This window comes from Pezoporus flaviventris, unplaced genomic scaffold (assembly GCF_033815535.1).
Source record: "Pezoporus flaviventris isolate CSIRO_AGI_PZ_B2104156 unplaced genomic scaffold, CSIRO_AGI_Pfla_v1 ptg000056l, whole genome shotgun sequence".
Classification (NCBI taxonomy): domain Eukaryota; kingdom Metazoa; phylum Chordata; class Aves; order Psittaciformes; family Psittacidae; genus Pezoporus; species Pezoporus flaviventris.
In genome coordinates this window covers 612,171-636,120 of record NW_026892604.1, presented here as the reverse complement: position 1 = coordinate 636,120, position 23,950 = coordinate 612,171, and the positions used below count along the sequence as shown (strand labels likewise).

Below are 23,950 nucleotides of genomic sequence, written 5' to 3'. Positions count from 1 at the left end.
CTGCACGGAGATGTGCCCCGTTGCTCCGTTGTGCTCCTTTCCTGCTCCTCTGGGAGGTTGGTCCCTGCGGGCTCTGCAGCTGTGGAAGAGCCTTGCTCCAGGGCTCGGGGGGAAGCTGCTGGGCTGGCTGGGATGTGGAGGTTGGAAGCCCTCTGGAAATAAGCGTTGTGGGGGTGACGACAGGTTTCCTTTCAAGTGAAGTGAAATCACAGTTTGGAGAATTGGAACGAATGAGCCCGTTACTCTCAAGACCCGGTAAGAAACCACTCAAATCCAGATCAATGTTGGATCATCCCCGTTAGGTTTCTCCCCTGAAAAGGAGTTATTTCCACCTCTAAATCCCAGCTCTTGCTGCAGCAGGGCCTCCTGTCCATAGGGTGGTGCAGAGCTCTGGTGTTTCTTGCAAGAACAAAAGGGAACGGTAGCCTTGTTTCCTGAAGCTGGGAAGGGCCCAGCACCACAAACACGTGCAGTGCTGTAGCTGCCTTGGGAGTAAAGGAATGAGGTGATTGCATTGCCTTGCAGAGCGTGGGGAACAGTCGAGGGGCAGGGAATGGCCATCTTTGCCTAGATGCTGTCTTGCTGTGTGTGCGCAGTAAGTGCACGCAAGAGAGGTGATGTGGAACACAGGGAAGCGGGAGGGAATATCATCCTGGATTTTACTTAGATTTGAGCTAATTGCTCATGTGCCTTTGATGGTTTCCTGCTTTTTTCCTGCTGTGACAGCCTGGAATGCCTGTAGGAAGCCTCGAGTTTGGGTGTTAAGAAGCGGAAATGAGGGCGTCCTTTGACACAGAGAAATGCTCTTGGGCAGTGGGGTGATTTGATGCCTGGAAGGAGGCGTTTTTTGCCAGATAACCTTTGTACCTTCAAGCAGGCAAAGTAGCCTTGAGAAACTCTAGTTCTTAATCAGGGTCTTGAGCTGTGTGCTGCGTTAGTTAGAAACAGGAGCAGGCTCCTTGCAGAAAGGGTGAGAAGTGCCAGCAGCCCCTGGAGTGTCTCTGTGGCTGGTGGGAGTGCCCCCAGAGCAAAAGGCTGTTTTGGCTCAGGGGCTGTTTGTTGTGGGGTTTTCCGTCTATGACTGGAGCCTAAATATGGTCTAATGATGAGTGAGGGTGGGGAGGCCCCGTGTTCTCTGCTTAGGAAGGATGCCAGAGGCTGGAGACACAGCTGAGTCCTTTGGGTGTGCGAGGAATGGCGAGGCCCTGGCACAGGTTGCCCAGAGAAGCTGTGGCTGCCCCATCCCTGGCAACGTTCAAGAGCAGGTTGGACACAGGGGCTTGGAGCAAGCTGGTCTAGTGGAAGGTGTCCCTGCCCGTGGCAGGGGGTTGGAACTGGGTGAGTTTTAAGGGCCCTTCCCTAAGGTTGCGGGGTTCCACGGGTCCAGGGTTTTAAGGTTCTGGGGTTGTGGATTGTCCAACTGTTGCTTCTTCCAGGTGACCTCTGCGACATGGCCAGTGGCAAGACCCCGCGGCCCCTGAGGTCCTCCAGAAGGGCGGATGGATTCCAGAGCAGAGTGGTAGCATCTCGTAATCCAAAGGTGGTCAGAGAGGCAGAAGAGTCTCTCAGCAGCAAGCAGAGGCTGGCCAGCCCTCGGGAGATGAGGCGGCGCCGGCCTCTCCAGCTTCGGGACGTGGGTGACGTCTCCCATCAAAAGGTAGCCTTTCCCTGCCCTTTTCCTTGCTGTTTGATGTGACATTTGAAGAGGGCACGTGCTTGGGGCAGGCTTGCCTCCAGCTCACCCGAGCAGCTTGGTGATTAGGTCCTGTTGTCATTTCCAACTGGTGGTGGTGGAGTTCTTTCTGCTGGGGGAAAAGCAAACCGTGTTTCTCCAGTGAGCCATTGAAGTCCTTATCTGCACGAAGCCAGTGGAAGCTCTCCTGCAGTTGGTGGGTTTTGCTGGAGTTGAGCTACCGTCGCTAAAGCATGCTAGTGGGGGAGGGCTGGGGCAGGAGACAAGGGCAGGAGCTGCTGTTCCTCATCCTGCTCTTCAAACAGCCACCTCTTGCTTTGGTGTAGTCAAGTGCCCCGTGCATGGGGTGACAGGACTCCCTCAATGGTGGCAGTAGTGGCCTTTGAAGGCTGAGGGCCTGTGGCAATTACTTAAGCCGTAACAAACCCAATTGCATTAATGCTTTGGTTTGTAAGAAGGCGTGGAACCCTTCCAGGGTGTTTGAGTTTTCAGTCTGCTGGCTACCCAGGGGAATCGCCCTGGGCAGAGGAGAGTGGATGCGCTTTACCTGGCTCAGTGCTCTCCTAGATGGATGTTTAAAGCTGCTTTTCTTGCAGGACTGCTCATTCTAACACACAGTCCAGGTGGGTGCATGACTGAGGTAGGCTGTTGAGCAGAAAGTTGCCAGCAAGAGACCTGTATCACATCAGTTAAGGGTTGCCCCAGACAGCGCACGAGGTGGGAACACGTAAGACGGGCGCCCAAATGACTGGCAGTGCTACAGCTACTGGCCTCAGCCTGACCGTGGAGAAGCAGGAGACCTGCCTGTGTCTCTCGAGTGGCAGCAGTGCAGCTGGGAGAGGGGAGAGCAAGCAGGGAGGAATTATCTGCAAGTAATGCCTCTGCTGGGTCAGCGTTTGGTCTTTGTGTGTATTTTTTCAGAGCTGCTTCTGCAGCAGTATTAAATAAACCAGCAGTAATAGAATACAGAGAAGCATCAACTTCAAGCTCACGGGGAAAGGGGATACGAATTACAGTCTAGCTCCAGTTGCCCAGTAATGCTGGGGAAAGAGCTGAACTTCATCCCCATCCAGCATTCACCTCATTTGTCTGTTTCCTGACTGCCCTGTTACTTTCTTGTTGGCCTTTCCTCCCTGGTACTGGTGTCTTGCAACTGGTTTCTGGGCTCTACATCAAAAAAAAGATACTTGGGATGCGTGGGACTCAGTCTTGCTGCGTCAGGGGGAAGTTCACCCGCAAATTGTTTCCTGTGGAGGCCCATGGAAACTCGTGGGTTTTGCTTGCTCCCCGAGTGCTCGTGGCTGTTCCAGGAAGTGTCTGGAGCTGAGTGAGCACCTTAGCAGAGGGCTCTGCTGGAGGTGAGCGCTGCTTTTCCTTTTGGAGAAGGCAACGTGGAGAAACAGCCTCCAAAAGAGCTTCTTAGCTTGAGGCTGCTCAAGCTGGTCCAGAAAGCTTTGCTCAGCTGAGAGCAGAGGTGGGTGAGCTGCCATCTCCTAGTGTGAGCTGGGCAGATGTACTCGCCAAGAGATTGTATTTACCGGAGATCAGTGTGGGATCTTCATTCGTCGATGTTTCTGCCAGCAGCTGAAGCTCTCTCTGCTCTGTCTTGCGTCTGCAGTTGTCAGCAGTTGACGTGGACCAGAGGTTGTTCCAGCCTTTCCCATCCGAGGTGGTGTTTGAGAACTACGTTCCCCAGCAGTTCTACATAGCGGCGCTAGCTCTGAGGAACACGGACAGGGTAAGTGCTGGGCTGTGGAGGTTGAGCACTGGGCTGGAGGAGGAGAGCAGTGGAATTCACACGGTGTGCAGCAGAGCAAGTTACCTGCTGCAGCACATCGCATGCAGAATCCAGTGTCTCACCAGCGTTATTCTGCAAATGGGGGAAATGTTCCCGTGCTGGGGGTTCTGCCGCTGGTTTTGGCCGTGCACTGGTGGTATCTAAGCCAAAGGAGTTTTTTGAGCCAGCGTGCTTGCCCTTGAAAGCCCTGCTCTGATGGGAATGTCGAGGGCTGTGCAGTTCTTGCCTGCTGTCATGCTTTACCTCGAGTGCGCAGCGTATCCCGCTGGCTCCTTGGTTAATGTTGGTTTCTGGCAGGGCATGTTTCCCTCTCTCAGCCTGTTCAGCCACGTGTGTGCAGCTCCCTGTCACAGCACAGGGGTTGAGTCTTCTCCACTTTGTGCTGGAGTAAGTTGTAACTGCTGGCATTAGCACTCCAGGCCGGGTGTTTCAGAAGAGCAGTGGAAAGAGGCTGGCTTAGCAGGAGCAGTTAAAGGGGAGGACTTGAGGTGCCACTTGAGGCTCCTGCTAAGCTTAGCTCAGTTCTGCTCAGGTGTTTCTAAGGCAGCGTGGCTGTGCGTTCTCTTTGGAGAATCCCAGCACGGGCAGGGTAATGTGCTCCAGAAGGTCTCCAACTTGAGCTGGAAAGATTGTGATCCTTTGGAGATGTCCTGAGAAACTTGAGCAGGGAAAAGTTGAGAAATGTCAGCAATTTTGTTCTGCTCTGCTGTAAAGGGGGAAATGGAGAGCTTTTGAATTTCAGTTGGGGAAACATTTGCTCCAGAGAGGCATGTGCCAAGAGCAAGCTGATGGGAAAAGACAGGAGGGAGGAAAGGGGCTGAGTTGAGTGTCCTGTCCCGGAGCACTTTCTTCCACACAGGGATTCTCTCGGTACGTAACAGGAAGTGTGCTGGAAGCAGAGAAAGGTCAGAAACAGGCGTAATTCAAGCTCCTGTTGCGTAAGAAAGAGCAAGATGTGTGCGTGAGAGGAGGGCACGGGGGAGGTGGAAGTGTGCAGGTGAATTAACCCCCTCCTCAAATCCCCCTGTTGGGAGAAACAAAGAGGGGGACAAAAGGAGTGACACTGTCAGGGCTTAATGTAGGGGGAGGAAGAGCAAGAGAAGTCAAAGTTATCTCCTGAGAGAACAGGTTTTACAGGGACGTGGTGGAGCATGGAAGACCCTTTGGCAAGAAAGGATGAAGGTATGGTCGCTCAGTTACCCCCAGAGAGTTGTGTATCGTTCCTGGTATAGCTTGGGAATACTGGGAAGTTGCAGCGTGGCTACCTATGCCCAAGGGACACCAGTGGTGTGTTTCACAGTGACTTTGGGCAATCTTTGCTGTAGGTGTAGCCTTTGCTTATTAAAATGGGCCTCAGTTTCTCTTTTCCTACTGCTCTGCTTCATTCCCACTGTGTCTTTTGGCTTCAGCTGCTCCCTCATCCATGCAGCACCGCAGAATGTTTGCCTTTGCCAAGTAGCAGCGAAGAGGCAAGCAGTGAATTTGCTCTATTCGTGCTTCCCAAGTGGAAAACAACATCTGCACTGATGTTGGTGCCATTCCCAATAAAACGTAATAGGCGGGTACAGCTGCAGCTTGGGATTTCTATGCCCTGTGAAGGGGAGGCAGTGTGTGAACTGTTGATTTTAGCCCAAATGTATTAGTTGTGAAGCTAGTACGACCTCAGGCATTGGACGGCCCTGGTGTAAAAGGAAGATCAGCTCTAAGGAAAAGCCTTGTCATCTTTAAATGCGCAAAGCTAGAGATGATAATGCCAAGAGAGCGTATCATGTTCTAATTTTGCTGGGTTTTGGTCATGTCCTGGAGAAAAGGACCATTGCGCTCTGTCTCAGGAGTTCCCCAGACTCCTCTGAGTCCTACTGATGTATCCTGCCTGGTGCTGAGGTTGTCTGCTCCCTAGAACTGCAGCTAGCAGCAAAGTGTAGGAGAGGCAAAGTGTAATGGAGCCCAGTAGGTGCTCTGTAATCACTCCAGTACGGAAGTGCTTCGCTCTCTGCTCAGTGCTCTTGCCTACTTGCTGTGGAATTGCTTTCCTGTCTTCAGGCTGCTCCTCCCCACCCTCAAGAGGTGCCCTGGGTGGCTCCTGCTGAAGATCTTTGCCACCTGGGCTCACGTGCCAAGGGATTTGGCGACCGGAACGTGTGGCTGCAGTGGGAAATGGGCTCCTGGAGCTGTCTGCCCCAGGGCATTGCTGGGAGCAAAGGGTGTTTAGAGCGTCCAGGGCTGCCTTGGCCATGGGTTATGAGGCTTGGGTCGGGGGTGCAGAATGAGCCTCCCTTTTTTCCAAGCCTCGTGTGTTCATCAGTGGAGCTGCCTGTCATTCAAAGTCTCCTTGTTATACTTTATGAGCTGGGATTGGGTGCTGGGGGGTTGCTGCCTGTGTGCTAGAGAATGCCTGTTTGCTGTCCCCGTGCCTGTGGTATCGCAGAGGACAGACACTTGCAGCAGGATGCCTGCAGGAAAGGCTGGCTCTGAGGAGGGATACCCAGAAATGTGGCTCTCCTGCACTGGCAGAGGCCTGGCTGCAGTCCCCAGGCAGCAAGAGCCTCCAGAGAGCTCAGGGTGGCTTTCGGTGATGAAGCCACCACAGTGTGAGGCAGTGCTGGCCACCTATCTCAAAGCAGAAAGTGCCTTTGAGGACCATCATTGGTAGGCACGGCCTGTGGGGGTTCATACAGGCACGTTAGTTCTCATCTCTGCACCAGCCTTTCCTTTTGTTATGGATCTCCCTTGCTGCTTTGCAGCCCCCTTTAAATTCTCTTTGCCATCTGCTTCCTCCTGGGGATGGTTGCTCTTGAGGTAAGCTTTTATTCTCAGGAAGGCCAGAGTGTTTGTGGTCTCCTTCTCTTGCTGGTCCACCCCCATGAGTAGCACCGCAGCTTGACCGCCGCACTCCACGCTGGTGTGTCAGAAGTGACTTCCTTCCCGCCCCCTCCCCCCCCCCCCCCGTATAACCCACGCTGGGTTGCCTTCAGATAATACATTCCGCCTCCAGAGGCATGATTGCACGGGTGTGTGCAGGCAGAAGCAGGCATGTTCTCTGGGCTTGTTGAATGACTTGAGGTACTGCATCTCCTTCCTGCTTCCTTCACAGCAGGGCATGTTGTTCCTACGGCCTCTGTCCTGCAGCTATGTAGCTAAGCAGAAGGGATTCAAGTCCACCCTTGTGCGTTACGCAGAGCTAAAAGTGTTTTGGAAAGGTGGTAAGGAAGGATGGCACGTGGCCCGTCCTGGTCCCTTCTCATGTTTCCACAAGCGACAAAATCATAGTTCTGTGTCTTTCCTGCAGGTTCCTCGTCTGCTGAACGTCATCCTGGGGAACTCTCCTTACTTCGAGTTGATCAGCCCGAGTGATGAGGACTATAAGGTAGCACCGGGCATGTCTTCAACCTACCGCATCCTTTTCAGACCTGATGAGAACAAGGTGAGACTGAAGGTCTCGAGAGATGGCGCCTTGAGGGGAAGGGGAACCTGCAGGGCTGGATTCCAAAGCAGGCATCTGGTGTGTGTTTTGAAGAACTGGTGCTGGGTTCAGTAGGGTTGCACTGGATCTAGACGTGGGGGAGACTCTTTCCTGGTGGTGAAGGTTGTGCTCCCGTAGGCTGGAGGCTCTTGCCAGTTTCAGGCTGTTTTCTCCTTCCGTGGTGGAATATCTAAGGTAATGTCTGTTGGCTTCAGGGCCGAGAGTCTGCTGTCTGTGCATGGCCTTTTACTCATCTTCTGTTTGCTGCTTAAATGTAGTTGAATACTCTGTGCAATCCTCAAGCAGCATGCCTATAGAAAACTAAAGAGGACCTGCCCCATGGTCCCTGGCTGCCCCTGCTTGTGCAATAATGTGTCATGAAAGGCCATGAAGGTAAAAAGTGCGAGTGCATTATGGAATGCTACTGCGAGAGTCCCAGAAAGCAGCAGCTCTTCTTCTGCCATGGGCATGGTGCTAAAGGCACTGTGCTGAGATTGTTTCTTTCCCTGCAGGATTATTTCGACGAGCTTATCATCATCACAGAGAGGGAGAAGTTCTTTGTGCCTATCCGAGCCATAGGTGCCCGAGCCAGCCTGGACTTCCCTGAGCAGCTGAACTTCTCCAACTGTCCAGTCAGGTTCAGCACCCAGAAAACTCTGCTGGTGCGCAACGTGGGGAATCGGGAGGCTTGCTACAGCATCACCACTCTGAGGTAAAGGAGCTCATGTCTTGTGCAGACGCTGTTGCGTGGTCATGGAGTTGTAAACAGTGAGAAAAAGGAGGCAGAGTATCTGAGGTGCTGGACATGGGCAGGATCCGTGGGGTTTGCCATTGCTTAGAGTGTTTTGAGAAAGCTCTGCAAGCAAGTTTTACAGTGCAGTGGTGTCTCCAAGGCAGCATCTTGCAGGTCTGATGCTGTTAGATTGGAAGAGCCAAGGTAGGAAGGCAGCTTGACTGCTGAAGAAGGTGCTGCGTGGCAGAGGAGAGCTCGAGGGGCTCAGGTCACGGAGGCCAAACGCAGCATCAAGAAATGGGCGAGCAATGAGCTGGTGAGAGGCACTGAAGAGTTCATCAGCAGCTGTGTCTACATTAGCAAGCAGAGATCATAGATGAAAGCAATTGCTGTGGAGGCCCTGGCAATACGAGTGTGTGGTGCGGGGACTTTGTTTTCCCGTGGGCTTGGTCTGATGCCTGGGACCAAATATGCCTAAGCAGAAGGAGCTCTGAAGTGGAGAGGAGCAGGCAGTGCCTTCAGAACTGGACTACAGCCCAAACCAGAAAGCTAGGGAGGGTGCAGGTGAAAGATACTCCAAGACCTGCTATTTGCAATGCACTTGCCAACTACTCGCTTGGGTGCTAGAGCGTGTGTCGAGAGCTCCTTGACAAGGGTTTTAGGAGTTCCCCAACTTCAGCAATGAACTATTTCAGTCCCGATTTGCAATAAAGAAATGGGAAGCATTACAGAAGTTTGAAGTGAACTCCACAAAAAAGTGGAATTCTGAGTAACTGGATTGCACGTGTGCAGAGGTGGAGAGCTGAGAACTGAGAACTGGGTGCAGAGTATGGGGGCCTGAGGTCATGTTATGCCCCGGGATCTTCTGAGGTCTGGTTCTCTTCAGCAGGGAGAGTCACCCGCTCTGTTTCTGATCCTGGATGTTCTGGTTTTGTTGTACCGACGGTGGTTTGCTTGCTCCTTGCTTGCACAAGTGAGCTGAAGTGAGGTGGACTGCAAAATTAACGGAGGGCCCAGATCTCCCGTACAGTCCTGATCTCTCTCTTTGCCTTGCAGCCCGTTCTCTGTGGATCCCTCCATTGGGACTCTTGGCGTTGGAGAAGCGATGCAAGTCACGGTGGAATTTCACCCGCCAAAGACCGGTGTTTATTCCAGTCCCATGATAGTTCATTATGACACAGGTAAGTGCGTGGTGCACCCTCTGTGTGTCCTTCCAAACAGAGCGGTGTCTGCACTGTCTGTCATCATCTGATGGCTTCATTGTCCGTTGAATCCCTTCTGCAAGGCTCCTTCACACTGGGTAGAGCAAAGCTTCCATGCTGGCTGCCAGATATTCCTGGGCTGGACTATTTCAGCCTGTAACAAGGCCGGCAGATCTTCCTAAGCACGGTGCACAGGGGGCGACGGTGAATATTCTGAGTGCTCCATTGCAGAAGGGTGCATAGCAAGGAGCCTGATTGAAAAGGAGATGGCTTTTAACGTGCAGGAGAGCTGTCTGAAGAGCCTGCAACCTGTCCCGTAGAGCTCTCCTGACTGGTCATTGCTTTTCATCCCGATCTGTTGTGTTACAGTTCCTGGCAAGGCCTTTGAGGTAGAGACCCTCTTCTTGTGATGTGCCGCGTGGGTGCAGTGGGTGCTGTGCTGAGAGCTGGGCCATGCTGAGGACTTGTGACCGTGAGGAGCAGTAACTGTGGCAGCGGTAGCCATTAGGGTGCTCTGAGCTTTGCTGTAGCCTGGGAATGATTCTGTAGAAACCCCCATGTTAGCAGCAGTTATTTAATGGTGGGGTTTATGAACAAGCTGCTGCTAGGGCTGGAGTCAGTAATGTGAGGGGGGTAATGATGTCTGAAGGTAGGTTGTGAAGACCACCTTGGAGAAACACTTTGAAATGGCTGTGCTGCTGTGCGTGTTGCTCTGGTGCTGGAAGTCTCCAGCTTTCCAGAGGACACTTACCCTAGTGAAGGGACTCACTTCTCCAGTGGTGAAGTGGTAACAGCAGCACGTTTGACAAGGAAGGACGTGCTGGCAGTGGTGAGGCACTCGGCTGTGAGAGTAGCAGGAGCAAAAGAAGGAGTTGGCAGGTGGATCTGAGGGCCCAGTAGCACCCTTTTAAGTGCAGAGCTCAGCACAGAAGCTGCTCTGTGCTTTCCATTGTTCCTTCTTCCCTTCTCCATTTCATTTCAAATGCTCCCGCTCGGATTCTGAGATGAGAGCTCTGCCCAATCTTTCAGGACCAGGAGATGAGGATGAGACGACACGGGGGCATCTCCTGCCTGCAGGAGAGCGTGGGCAAGGGTTGACTGAGGTGAGGGTCCTCAGCGTCACTGAGTGACTTGGATGTAGAATTCCCTGTGAGCTGAGTGGGATGGCGGCCCAAAGGCAGCTGGGCAGAAGTGAAAAGTCTCACTGTAAATGCTGTCACCTTGGGGATAAACCTCCACGAACACCCCCCCAGAATAAGGTGCCTAAGGTGGTGCTAGGACATCCTCATGCTGTACCGTGTGCAGCTGTCAGGATATGATGTATGTCCAGGTGCGGGGAACTGCTGATGCAGCTCAAAGCTGCAGCTCTTTCTTCCGTTGCCTGCAGATTGCTCTGTTCCTTGTACTTCCATCAGCGAGTGAGATGAGCTGAGTCTTGCCTTTGCTTTGTTCCAGGTGAAGATGTTCACAAAAGCCTTTGTGGAAGAGCTGTAAATGTCAACATCAGGCTTGACAAGAGCTCCTTGACGGTTGAGAAGACTTCCGTCACGCTGTCAAACCAAAGATGCGTGGTCATCCACAATCAGAGTGCCATCACGGCTCACTTCCAGTGGAAGCGTTCTGTTGATCAGGAAGAGGAGGAGCGGCAGAAGCTGAGGTTTGTTTGAGAGATTCACCTCAGAAAGATAGATGCCCCAGGGGAAAACTAACGCACAGCCTCAGAGGGCTGTTGGGGCTTTTGAACGGATTAGGGCCCATGAAGCCATGCACAGCGTGGAGCTTAACCCTTGCCATTCCAGTGCCACCCGTGCTACAGCTGAGGATGATGTTCTGGGGAGAGAAGGTTGATTGCAATCCCTGGATTGCCTCAGAGGGCAAATTCACATTTGGGAGCCGCAGACTATTGAGTTCAGAGCTCCGTGCACTACGGAGGGTCCGTGAGGCTGAGGAAGGTGTCGGCACTCGGTACCTGGGACTGCACTGAGCAGTAGCACTGAAGAGCTGCAGGTGGCACAACTATTGTGATAGTCAAGCGGTTTCTTCTTTGATAAGCTGGCAGGCTCCTTTTGCAGTCACACGCAGGGTAGAGTGCTTAGTTGGCCCAGAAGGTGGAGGCCGACCTGCTGTAGGCTGGGGAATTGCCTTTCAGTGTCCTGGTTTGTGGCCCCTCCTCCCAGTGCAGGAGGCTTTTTCTTGAGGGCTGCCAGCTTTAAGAAACCTCTTGTTAGCTTGTCAGTGAGGAGTAAAAGGCCCTGCTGTGCTGGGAACGAGGGGAATAATGGGATCCATGTGGGAGCCCCTGTCTCAGGGCAGCCCCATGCAGAGCTGCTGCTCTTCCTCCCCAGGTGCTTTGCTGCTCATGCACAGGCTCTGCAAATGTGCTGCTTCTTCAGTTATCTGTTTGGCTCGTCTCTCCCATGGCACAGGCTGCAGAGGCAGGAAGAGGACAAGCTGGTTGATGTTCCTAAGGAGCACGGGGTGGTGCGCCCTCTCGGAGAACAGCCTTCCCTTCCCATCTGCACCTCCCAGAACCAGGGGACAGAGGTGCAGGGAGACTCCGTGCCTTTCTGCAATGATATTTTCACCATTGTGCCCATGGTGAGTGATGGCTGAGAACCTCCCTTCCTGCTCCTCCTCCTTGTCATCTCTGAATGAGGTCCGTTGGCAGATCCCACGTCAGCTGCTTGATGTGCCAAGAGAGGAGACCTCAGGTTTCTGGTGAGGCTGGGGGCGCTTGTTGCAAAAAGCCTTTCTGAACAGCAGCAAGAGCCGCCCCCAGGCTGGGCTCTGCTGCAAGGGCTGTGAATTAAGGGCACTTTGTGAGTGTCTTCACAGTGGCCAGAGGTTATCAGTTATTCTCTGTAAGGACACGTTTCCACGTAGCGCATGGGGCTGAAGAAAGGACACTGGTGCACTGTTGGTTCACATACTGACCTGCAGAATGAAATGGTCCCCTGTGGAAAGGAGCCCCCATTGAGCCCAGGTTTAATCACGGGAACAGCAATCCCTTCCTAAAACCTGGATGTATACCACATCTGAGTCTCCCTTCCAGTGTCGTCTGTGAGCCTGGACACGAGGCTCTCAGATTTAAACAGGCTTTTTGAGTTCTACTGCAGATAGGTAGAGAAAAGTGCTCCCTTTCCTGGTGATGCAAGCAAAACGCCCATGTCCTTCAATCAGCCAGAGCCGTCGTTCTGAATAGTTGCATGGTCTGGGATGAAGAATGCCTGCTGTCTGAGCAGTGCAACATCCCTTCTCATCTTGGAGTAAAGCCTGGAATAATCCCAACCTCTTCTTTCTTTTACAGTGGGTGAAACTAGTTTATTTGTTTTATTTTGTTTTCCGAGGAAGGGGCTGCTGTTCTCTTCTCGGTTGCTCCTGCAACCCATGTAAGGCTGAGAGCCACCAGTGTGTCAGAGCAGCAAGGATATCGGGGAGAGTGGGAGCTGCTGAGCTGAGCATTCAGAGCATCCTGTGGTGTGTCAGAGCTGGTTCTGGAGTGTGCCCCAGGGCTCCTGCTTCATTACGGTCACTATGTCTCCACAATGAGCTTCACCTGCTCTTGAGCTCCTGAGGTGCATTAAGGGGAGCTCTGGAATTCTGGCCGAGTCCTGTCCACATCAAGATGTGATGATGTAGCGACATGAAGCCCCAAGCTGGGAGTGGAAACCTTTCCTAAATGGCCGTGTTTCTGTGACACAGTTTGCTCTAGGGCTGAATCAAAGCAGGCTCCTACACGAGTCTCTCCCCTGCTGTCTTGTGCAGTGTTATGACATCCTTTTATGCAGCAGTTCTTTTTCCTGGGGAGTAGCAGGCACGTGAAGAACCTCTTCAACAGCCTATTGGAATTTCCCGAGAGAAATAACGTTCTGCTTTTATAGCCTGCCATAGAGCAGGAATGAAGGGAGAAGTGACGAAGGGTTTCCCATCATAGTTCTGTCTTTAAAGAATGGGGTTTGGCCATGGACTAGTAGGATAAATAGGATAATAATAATAGTAGGATAAAGTGATGATTTCTCCTGGCCTTCCGTCATTGGAGTCAAACGCTCTGGCTTACAGCTTCACTGCCAATGCAGGGAACATCTCTGTGGATGGACTGCCAGAAGTTTCCACCCCGATACGCTGAATCCCGCTGGATGGTGATTTCCTGTCAGGAGCTCAAGAGACCTGAGCCTGTTAACTGCTGGGCCGGTTCTCTTGGGAGCGAGGATACGAATGCAAGGCTCCAGTAGGGGTGCTGTATTAGCATTGTTCCTGAGAGCTGTGCTGATCCCTGGAAAAGGAGAGGCCTTAATGCTAGTCCATAAGCTTGTTCCTCAGGTGCCTTAGAGGAGTTTCATCTGCTGTGCCTTGGGACCCAGCAGCACCTTGGATGTATGGAGATGTGTCCCTTGTGAGGATCGTGATGCATGAGTGGATGGCTTCCTGGTGCTTGGCGGATGGCAAGACATCATCCCTGGCAAGGGGGTTTGTGTGCTTCACCCTCCTCTGATTAGCTTGTAAAGGAAGAAATGGCACGTGCCCAAAGCTCAAAGCTGCCTCCTGCACTAGTTAACGAGTGCGTACAGAATGATCCCAGCAATCGGTGTGGTCTTGGTATGGAGCAAATCATGCCCCTAGGGACTTGACCACTCTGAGAAACTCCTTTAGAGTCCTCACTGTTTGAGATGCACCTTTGCGGTGTTCTCCAGGTTCTTGCTGAAACTGTACTTTTTGGTGCAGTGGCAGCTCACCGTCGTGATGTTGAGTTTGAGTTATGTGGGGCTAGGATCAAATGCAGAGTCAGACAGATGCCTTGAGGCACTGAGCCAGCTCCAGTTGCCCTGGCAAGAGGAACGGGGAGGCAGGAATGGGAGGAGGCCGGGAGAGCAAGGGCTTTGTGTCACGGGCAGTGTCTCCTGCCCCACACGGAGAGTTTCTCTAGGTTTTGAGAAGATTGCAAGTGACTTTCTTCTTTCAGACTTTTCCAGTTACTGGTCGGTTGGTGTTTGAAAGGGTTCTTCTCTACCTGTCCTTCGCCGTGTTCTCCTGACTCAGAGCAGGTTGTGCATTGGGGATTTTTTTACAGCTGGAGGCCAATAACTTCCCATGCTCTAGCTCTTTAATTTTTGTGGGGGCTGTCCTCTAAGCTGTAAGTGCTGTGTCAGTGGGAAGAACCGTAGCTAGTGAATATTTATGCTGCAGGAGTGCTGGAGGCTCCACTCAGTTCAAGGCCGTTCTGGGCAAATTCCTGAGAATACCCAACGGCAGAGCAGAATCAAAGCCTGGCTGTGCTGCTAGAAAAGCGACTCTGTTCTTTTTATCTGCTTCTGTAAACTAAATATTTAATTCTTGTAGGGCAGTATTACAGTTGCCAGAGGTGTAGCTACTTAGGTCAGCTGTCTTTGTAATGCTAAGGGCTGAAGGGCTGTAAGAGGTGCCTTTGCTTAAACCAGTTGCAGGAAGCGAGAGCCTATAGAAACCAGGGATGCCTCCTGAAATGTGTGACAAGGCTTCCTGGGACTGAGCACCAGTGCCAGGATCCTCTGGGAGAGCAGCGGAGAGAGAAGACCCTGAGGAAGCAGCAGACAGTTGCAGAAAGTGGTAGCGTGGCCCAGACTTAAATCCCTGAGCAAGAGCTCAATCTCTTCTGAGGGTAACAAAATGCCCCTTGCGGGTGCCAGTAAAGGCGAGGGACTTTGGAAGGTGTTTCTACAGCTGCTTGCAAGCTCTCCTATAAATTCTGTTGACAAGTGTCGCTTGCTCCTTGCTCTTTGCTGGTGCTCTAAAGAAAGGCTTACAGGGCTGTAGTGGAAACAAGAATGTGATGTTTGAAGATAAATGGTTTGCTGTCACTTCTGTTTCAGGAGGGAGATATCTTGCCAAATTCTTCACTTGAAATCAGCGTGATCTTTAAGCCCAAAGAAGCCGGAGTCTACCAAGAGACAGTCTACTGTGACATCTCAGGTACAGCTCCTTCCTCCTGCTCCTGTTGCCACAGAGGAGATACAAACACTCTTCCAGCCCACTCGGATCTCATGTAGTTCTGGAGGGCTCAAGAGAGCAGTGCTGGCACATGCCGCTGTCCCTGTGGTTCCTGGTGGTCTCCTGTCCGAGAGCAGGGCTCTGGCTTCCTGATGCCAGAAGAGACAAAGCAGTGAAGGAATAAGCTTTCCTGCCATGGGTTTGGCAGCATTTGCAACACAGCTTTAGTGAAGGAGCACCAGGCCCCTGTAGACCATTTACGTCCAAGATGAGTCTTTGTTGCGTGGCTCTCTCCTCCTCCTCGTGCTGCTCGCTTTGTGTGCAGAGTAGAATGGGATGGCAGTGAGACCTCATCCAAAGTTTGAGCCAGGATTCAGGCACCTTAGGCTGCTTCAGTGGCTGAGAGCAGCTTTCAGCCTGAAGATCTTGTGCTCTGTCATCTGTAGCAAATTTAAGGGAAAGGACCCACCTTGGAGTTTGGCTGTAAGCGTCGAGGTCTCGCTTGCCTTTGCACCGAGGGATGTGTACGTTAGCAGTACGGGTATGGCTTATGTGATCTGCTCAATGAGGAGGCTGGTTTTCCACGACTGGAGAGAGACCCTTCATCGGGGACTGGAGAGATAAGACAAGGGGGGTGGTGGGTTCGAGCTTAAACAGGGGAGATTTAGTTTTGATATACAGAAGGAATTCTTTCCTGTGAGAGTGGTGAGGCGCTGGAACAGGCTGGCCAAGGAAGTTGCTCCATCCGTGGCAATGTTCAAGTTCAGGCTGGTCGGGACTTGGAGCAACCTGGTCTAGTGGAAGGTGTCCCTGTCCATGGCAAGGAATTGGAAGTGGATGATCTTGAGGTCCTTTCTAACGCAAAGCAGTCTGTGTTTCTCTGAGACACCAGCCCAGGCCGTTGGTTAGAAAGGAGAACCCAGCCCCAAGCCGTATCTCCTGAGGGATGAGATGGGTCCCCTGTCTTCTCCTGGAGGACGTAGAGCTGGTTCCATGCAGCCCAGGGACCGGCAGCAGCACTGAGACAAGCTGGGAACTGCCGGGTAGCAGAGGGAATTGCACTCACAGAGATTTCCCTCCACAGGCTGTGAGAGCAGGCTGCCCCTGTGCATCAGCGGGGAAGGCGTCGGGCCCCAGGTGGAACTCAGCTGTGAGCAGCTGAGCATCGGGGAGGTGTCTGTGGGCTCAAGCCACAGCTACAGGGTGAGCAGGACGGGTCGCAGGGCATGGGGTGGATGCGGATGGCTCCTGGGCAGCAGTGAGCCTCATGGAGCTGTGGGATGGGTCTGAATGAACTTGGTGGTGCTGAGCAGGTCCTTGGCACTGCAGGGCAAGTGGACTGCTCTGTGTCAGGGGAATAAGCCCAGAGTGGCTCTATTTGTGTGAAGTTATCCCTGCTTTGCATGAACCCCCCCCCCGAGGCAGAACTTGGCCTCTTGTATTTGGCAGCAGTGCTCAGCATCTTCTGCCTTTTACAGACGTTAATTGCAAAATTAGGAAAGAAGTGAGCCTTCTGTAAGCAAGGAGGATTCCTCATGTATTTCCGTGTTGCTTTCTTGCTGCTGCTGCAGGTGATCCTGCTCAACAGAGGAGTTCTTGAGGCTCCCTTCGGCGTGGTCTATGCGGAGAGAGCTCTGGGCTCCTGCTTCACCTTTGCCCCCCGGGAGGGCGTGCTTTTGCCTTTCGAGCATCAGGTCATCTGGATCTCCTTCAATGCTACTGTCCTGGGGCAGTTCACAGAAGAATTCCAGTTCAGGGTGAAGGGATCCCCTGAGCCTCTGACGCTGACTGTGAGGTGAGGCGGGTTCTAAGAGCTTGGTGGTCACCTTTGTAGCTCTCTCTGGGTAATCATGTCCCACCTCCCTCATTTGCTGACGGAGCAGAGAAAGAAAAGGCCTGTCTGAGGTCTTGATCTTGGCTGTCATCCTGGCATCCCCACACTAAGAGCCCACGCTAACCTCGACTCCAGTTTGACCCTGACTCCTTGCAACAGCGGCAGCAGCAAATGCAGTGTAATTGTCAGCAAGAGGGAGCCATGGAATAGTTTGGGTTGAAGGCACCATTTGCTGTGGTCCTTGATTTTGAACTGAGAGGCAGAGCTGGCATTGGTTGGCATGAGCCATGAAATATATGAATGGGTGTTGTGCAGCTTCACGTGGTGATTCAGGTGGATGTTGGTGAGTTCTGGAATTTGGAGCCTCAAAGTCTGATGAATTTAAGGGCAGGTGAGGTGGTGTGGTGGGTTCAGGTTTCATTATCCCTGCAACTACTTGAAAGGATGATGGAGCCAGGAGGTGGCTGGTCTCTTCTCCCAGGTAAGAAGGGAAAGGACAAGAGGAAATGGCCTCAATCTGCGCAGGGCAGTTTTAGACTGGATGTTAGGAAGAGTTTCTCCCCGAAAGGGTGGTCAGGCATTGGAAGAGGCTGCCCCGGGCAGTGGTGGAGTCACCATCCCTGGAAGTGTTCCCAAACCGTGTAGATGAGGCCCTTAGTGACACGGTGACACCACCCTTTAGTGGTGGCCTTGGCAGTGCTGGGGTGACAGTTGGACTTGATGATCCTAAAAATCTTTTGCACCGTAGATGATTTGACGCTTCTGTGTTGGGTGGTTTAAGACGTGTTGCTCTTGGATGTGTCAGCTGGTGCCCTGGTGATAAGCTGATGCTTTCGTCCCAGCTTCAACTGTCCACTGTGTTGAATTGTTGCTGCTGTTGTCAAGGGATGTTTGGGGCTCCCCTGGCTTCATGTCTCAAAGTCCTGCCCCCGTAACGATTGCGTGGATCAAGATCTTCTTAGAAAGGTGCTCGTGTACTCCATGGGAAGAGCAGTTCCAGCTAAGAAATGCCAAAGCAGGAAACCTGTGGCTGGCAAGGGTAGTTACCTTGACCCTCTTTGAGTGGGGACACCCCTGCGTCCAACACGTTCCAGATGGGGAAAGTGAGGCACGCAGCCGTCACTCGTTTGGTGTCCTTCCTCAGGCCATCACCAACTTGGGGGCATACCCTGCACGACACTGTGCCCCAAGCCCCACCAGCAGCTATGGGCTGCTGACCACTTTGCTTTGGCTGCCTCCTGTCCACCTGGATGCTGTGCTGAGCATGAGGGTGAGGGGTTGATTTGAAAGGCGCTGAGGTTCTCAGGCCGGCTTTTACCCACCGCAACGGCAAGGAAAGCTGAAGGCTTTGCAGTTCTCTTTAACCAAGGCAATGTCTCGTCTGCCTTTGTCCTCACAGCGGCTGTGTCATCGGGCCGGCATTTCATTTCAATGTGTCGTCCCTCAGCTTCGGTGAAGTCTCCTTTGGTGAGTGTGCCCTGGGCTTGGGCTGCAGGGTGGGAGGTCTGAGCCTTACCCAAATGGAGCACTTGGCCAGGACAGCATTGTCACTTGTGTTCCTCCGTAGCCACCTTCAGCGTGTCAAAAGCAGGACTGCCAGCTGCTAGGCAGTATTTTGCCGTGGTGAGCTCAAACATTACCAGATAGAACGGCACGGAGCCAATTGAATGGTTCAAATAGAACCTAAGGAGTAGAAAGTCAGTGTTCTCTGGTGTCCCTCACAGTCAGTCCAGCCCCAGTCTCCCAGTCCCTGGCAACAGAATGACTGTGAAAGTCTTTCTCCCGGGAGCTGAAGGCCCGTTGTAGGTGCCCTGGGTGAATTTTGCTGTTGTGAGGCAAGGGCACCATTTCCCCACCTGACCGTTAGCGTGAGAAATCAATTAGTGCTGCGAGGCCAACTCGTTGTCAGCTCCCGGGTAACATGGCCAAGCAGTAGCTCTGCATGGGGCAGCCATGTCTTCAGACGTGGGCTCCTCCTTCCCCACCAAAAGGCCAGCTCTGCTGGCAGAGCTGGTGGCTGTGCACGCAGAGCATGTCCGCTGAGATGCAGATTCTGGTTCTCCATCTCAGTCTCACAAAGGACTTGTCTCTGAGATGGTCTAAAGTTTAAATGTGAACTCAACCCCCCAGATGAGCTGTGGTTGTGTCAGTGGCTTCCATTATGGAAAGCAAGTAGCAAAGCTGAAGCCATGTCAGCCTTTGTGGGGTAATGAAAGCCAGCGTGCAGCGTGGCTGTGTGACCCCACTCCTTTGGGAGGGTGAGACACAGGTCCTGCTTGTTCTTGAGCAAGCATCAGGTTTGCCTCCAGTGAAGTGGGCTGTGAGCTGTCACGGGCTCAGTCTTGGTTGTCCCAAACCAGGAGATGCATCGGGGTTCCTGTCTGGAGAAGGTGCTTTAGAGTGCTCTGCATCATGCTGTGGCTCCCAAGTTCATCCTTCCTTTCCTTTCCTTTCCTGGGTCATCCCTTTGATGCCAACATACTGCTTTTATCTCTTGAAAACTGTGGGAGTGTTTGTGGAGTTCACAGGGACTTTTCCGGATTGACTTTTCAGAGTAAATGTTCTGGATGCACCGTCATGGTTGAGAAGGAGTTGGTGCTGGTTTGGGGGAGGTGAGAGCTCCTCACAGTTAGAGAGAGACACTTGCGGTGTTCAGCGTCACACAGAGTGGGCATTTCTGTGTGACAAGCGTAGAAGGGAACTTAATTGAGGACGACTTCCCCACAGAGCTTCTCAATCGGCTGTAATTGCCGTTGAAAGGAGGCAAACTCCAAGCGCAGTTTCATCACAGCAGGATGTCCACCCCAGGAATCAGGGGGTAATAAACTGCTGTTGTGTTCTTTTCCCAGGCTTTCCTCGCACCCTGTGCTGCCGCCTCACTAACACTTCCCCGGTGCCCTTCAACTTCAACCTTCGCATTCCTGGGGACGGCTCAGGAGCACCCAGCGTGACCAGTTTTGCTCAGGTGTCAGACAGCACTGGTCCGTCGTGGAGAAAGCCAGCGCGAGGTGCCAAGAAGCCAGCTGAATTTACTATCAGGCCCTTGACAGGGACCGTCTGCTCCAAGGGACACTTGGATATCCAGGTACGGGAAGAGTCCAGCCCTGCGTGCTTCAGAGGTGGAGCTGGAGCTTCAGTGATGTTGAGGGGGCTTTAGCACTGCTGGCTCTGAGCATCATGCGAGTAAGAGATGTGCGCTAGTGTTGGGCTCTACATCTGCCCTGGCAACCGCAAAGCGTATTCAGTAATTCAGATATTGTCCAAAGACTTCTGTTACTGCCAGAGACTGTGCTCTACACGTGAACCAGCAGAAGAGTTAAAGGCAAACATCAGAGAACCCTAGGCTGTTTTGGGTCGGAAGGGACCTTACAGCTCATCCAGTTGCAACCCCCTGCCATGGGCAGGGACACCTTCCACCAGATGAGGTTGCTCCAAGCCACGTCCAAGCTAGACTTGAACAGCGCCAGGGATGGGGCAGCCGCAGCTTCTCTCGGCAACCTGTGCCAGGGCCTCAGCACCCTCACAGGGAAGAACTTCTTCCTGATACCTCATTTTCCTAATATCTACTAAATCCTCCCTTTCCTTGCCGTGGAACGAGATCTGGAGGGCTCTGCGTATGGACGATGGGTTTGGGGAGTGATGAAGTATTTGATGCTCTTGTCTCCCAGGTCACCCTGTGCTCCAACACCGTGAAGAGATACAAGCTGGCCCTGGTGGTCGATGTGGATGGTGTTGGCAGAGAGGTGTTATCACTGCCCATCAGAGCCAGGTACCAGCGCTTCCTTGCAGCCCGTCTTCTTTCGCTGTGCATCTGCCACGAGCAAGTGGTGGTGCCTTGCACAGAGCTGGCTGGCTCCAGCTCCAAACGAGGAGCATTGCTCAATGAGCTAGCTGTGCCCAGCTAGACAGGAGAAGAGCAGCGCATGGAAAGCAGTCCATGATGAGCAGCACTTGTGCTCAGCCACAGGCACGGCCCAGAGCCTTTTCCTACAGGAAACTGTGATTCTATTCCCTATTGGCCTGCTCTGGGGGCTTGAGGTGTAATGTTTCCAAAGGGCCGCCTCTCCTCCTTCCTGCAAGCGTTGGACTTGTGCTGGGTTGTGACCAGAATGCAACGCTGGTTTGGGCTACAGCGAGCAGCTGCTGCAAGGTGTTGTCTGTCTCAGTTAAGGAGGGGGCGTGCAGATGGGTGAGGGGCTTAGGGCAGGAGTGGTGAGGGAAAAGTAAAGGTGAGATCTTCTGAAAGACAAAGTAGTCCTTGGTGTGGAAGGTGAGCTCAGGTTTTTGTGCTTCCCTCTGGCTCTGTTGAGCATTGATGTTCTCAGAGTTAAGCTAAAAGTTGTTCTTGCTTCAGGCAGATTCAGGCCTGTTGTGCTGCGGTGGGCGTCAGTTCAATGGCAAGAGGGATGCAGCTCAGCGGTGCTGTTCCCTCTCCCAGGCAGAGTTGCGCAGTCAGTGCCTGGGCTGCAGTTGAGTAGAACAAGTGCAAATGGGAGCAGCTGGTGTGTGGACCCGTGGGGAAAGGACCAAGGCAGCCACAGGGCGTGGGAGAGGGTTACGGCTGACGGCACAGGGCGCTGCTCCTCAGTGGGAAAGCTCCCTCAGAGCTCACACCTTGCTGGGGCCACTGAGAGGGTCCTTGCAAGCCTCCTGGGGCAAAGGAGGGGCAAAGCTGACCTGGGACAGGGCAACGTGCTCTGCCTGGGCACTGAGCAGCTTTTGTGATGCTGAGACTCGGGGTCTGCCCCTCTTTTGCAAGAGGTTGTTGGGTGAAAAGAAATTAAAGGCTGTTTGTCACTGTAGGGGTATCAGATGTCTACTTGACGGTGACAAATGTATCTGCTCCATTTGGTGCTCATTGAGAAGTAAACAAGCAAGCAACACTGTCTCAGAACCTAATTCCCTTTTGCTCATCTCTCTGCCTAGATGTGGCATTCCCCTGCTGCGAGTGCTCCACCCAGCTGTGACATTTGGACGATGCTCTCTCAAAGTCCCTTATCAGCAGATGCTGACCCTTGTGAACGACAGCAACCTGCCAGGCTGCTACTGGGCTCTTCCTCAGGTTTGCCATCGCATCCGCCTCTTGGCTCCAATGTCACCTAGGGGTTTGTTGTTAGGGAAACAACAGGCTTGGTTAAGATGTTGCTGGTTTGTATTCAAGCCTAAAGGTTTGCTGGGAACAGGAAGCTACCTGAATATCAGCTTGAGGAAGCAGCTTAAACTCTCCAGGAAGCAGATTATATTCTAGTCTTCAGGATGCTTTCAATGCAGGAGAGCTTGCAGGGTTGTGAAAAGCTGCTGCAAGGAGGCTGTCGGCACGGGACGGGGGGTTGTGGAGGCAGCAGCTTTGAACCCCCTCAGGATGCTGAACCCATACATGTCTTGCATCTTGAGTTGTGCCTTTCTGCTTCCTCCTAGGGATTTTTAGGCCCGTGTGCGAGTTGCCGTTGTGGTAGATGTTGAAGAGTTGAAAGTTTCCTCAAAGGTCGCTCTGAAGTCGTGCTTGATTCTGTCCCTTACAGGAGAACAAGGATGCTGCTGCTGTGTGGTACTCCAGCCCTGAGCCCCGTGGGATTATCCAGCCTCACAGCTCGGTGGAGATCCCGTTCACACTGGAAGTCCAGGTGACAGGAGAGCAGGACACCGTTGCTCATGTTGTGGTGTTTGGGAGTAAAGAATCCCCACTGGTGAGTGCTGGGGCAGACCTGCAGCTTTGTGCCTCTCATCTTGGTGGCGTGTAAAGCGTGTAGGGGATCTTCCAGAGAAAATGATCTATGGCTGTTGTCTACAAGGAAAGAAGGGATTCGTGGCATAAGCAACACTAATGCCTGGAGGAGAGGGAGGCTGGTATCCCCTTAGGTGGTGTGTCTGACACTTGCGTGTGTCTGTGTGGAAGTGTCTGACACAGCATTTAATTACGGGGATGTGAGACAGGATAACGAGCTTAACCTGAAACCCCGAGCTTTGCTGAAAGTCAGGTCCGTCATGTGTGAGCAACAGCCATCCATCAGATGTCCTTGCCAAAAGCCCCACCAAGGACACCAGAGTCTCCACAGGGCTTGCATCTGGAGCACAGTCTTTCTTTGTCCACCAAGCTTGGAAGCGGATGAGGCAAAGCCTTCGTGGGCTGAAGCCTGCTAAAAGATGTAGTTCGCAACAGCAGCAATGACAACAAAATGTAGACAAGGGGGTGGTGTCTGTAGTCTCCTGGCTTCATCTGGCTGAAACTGAGAATGAATCTAGTTAATGAAACTTTAAAATGGTACTAACTTTTGAAGCAGCTGTATTAAAAAGTCTTGTCAAACCTTGGGGCATGAAAGAGGATGTCAGAGGGTTGCTGGGAACCTGATGCTTTCTGCAATGACAAATAAGGCTGACATTTTGAAAGTACTTGCAGGCATTCAGACTTTTCTGAAAGTGAACAGAAATGCTGCTCCTAAATCCCCTGGGTGCCACCAAGTATCTCCACTCCACCCTGTTGTGGATATGCGTGTAAAGAGTGAAGAGGAAGGCCAGGCAGTGCTGGAGGTCTGAAGTTTGACCACAGCTGCTCTTAGGAGCAACTTCTCTTTATATAGAAGGAATATTTCCCTTGAAGAGGAAGGTTTCTCCCCACTAGAATAACCAGTTGTTTAACTGTGAGCTGCTTTTTAAGTACTGGTTTCTTGCACAGCTTTTGCCCTTGGGCTAACAGTTTTTAGTTTCAAAGTTCGCCCTAACTTAATCTTTTGGACGTGGAGGTGAACGTGTCAATCTTTTGCCCAAAGGGTGAGCATTTCAGTCGGAGGATCGTGGCTGTCCCTAAAGACACGACACATGGGACTGAGTGACCCTGTGCCCGGTCAGTCCATCCTCAAGGCGCTGCGCTCGTGCTGGGCTGCTGCTCGCAGCCAGCAAATGCCGGTCAAAACCTGGCTGGCTGTTGCCTGCGCAAATGGGAGTTTCTGGGTGTCATTTTCTCTGGCTCTGCCTTATGGCTTGAGTGCAGCTTCAGGAGTTCCCTGGTAGCTGACTGCTGCAGAGCTTTCAGGGCCAGCAGAACCACCGCTGTCCTGTTACACATCCTGTGCATCATCTGATGCAAACCTGAGCTCAGGGGAGTGGCTGGTTTTTATTCCAGAACGCAAGATATTGCAGCGTCTCAGAGTGGTTTGTGTTGGAAGGGACCTCAAAGCTCCTCCAGTTCAAACTCCCTGCCACAGGCAGGGACACCTTCCACTAAACCTGGTAGCTCCAAGCCACATCCAGACTGGCTTTGAACAG

At 52.6% G+C, this 23,950-nt stretch overlaps 1 protein-coding gene across 1 annotated transcript in view; it reads left to right on the top strand.

The window, feature by feature from the left end:
* Positions 1 to 2,437: 2,437 nt before the first annotated feature.
* The window catches only part of LOC133277471 (hydrocephalus-inducing protein-like), a 51,025-nt gene continuing 29,512 nt past the window's right edge, over positions 2,438 to 23,950 (top strand). The window contains exons 1-16 of the mRNA XM_061469312.1: positions 2,438 to 2,565; positions 3,284 to 3,431; positions 6,781 to 6,915; positions 7,467 to 7,666; positions 8,744 to 8,868; positions 10,345 to 10,550; positions 10,689 to 10,696; positions 11,316 to 11,487; positions 14,736 to 14,835; positions 15,938 to 16,056; positions 16,425 to 16,648; positions 18,087 to 18,154; positions 19,537 to 19,772; positions 20,356 to 20,456; positions 21,614 to 21,749; positions 22,210 to 22,374. Of these exons, the coding sequence (XP_061325296.1) occupies positions 2,438 to 2,565; positions 3,284 to 3,431; positions 6,781 to 6,915; positions 7,467 to 7,666; positions 8,744 to 8,868; positions 10,345 to 10,550; positions 10,689 to 10,696; positions 11,316 to 11,487; positions 14,736 to 14,835; positions 15,938 to 16,056; positions 16,425 to 16,648; positions 18,087 to 18,154; positions 19,537 to 19,772; positions 20,356 to 20,456; positions 21,614 to 21,749; positions 22,210 to 22,374 (2,271 nt within the window). The remainder of the gene's footprint in view (positions 2,566 to 3,283; positions 3,432 to 6,780; positions 6,916 to 7,466; positions 7,667 to 8,743; positions 8,869 to 10,344; positions 10,551 to 10,688; positions 10,697 to 11,315; positions 11,488 to 14,735; positions 14,836 to 15,937; positions 16,057 to 16,424; positions 16,649 to 18,086; positions 18,155 to 19,536; positions 19,773 to 20,355; positions 20,457 to 21,613; positions 21,750 to 22,209; positions 22,375 to 23,950) is intronic.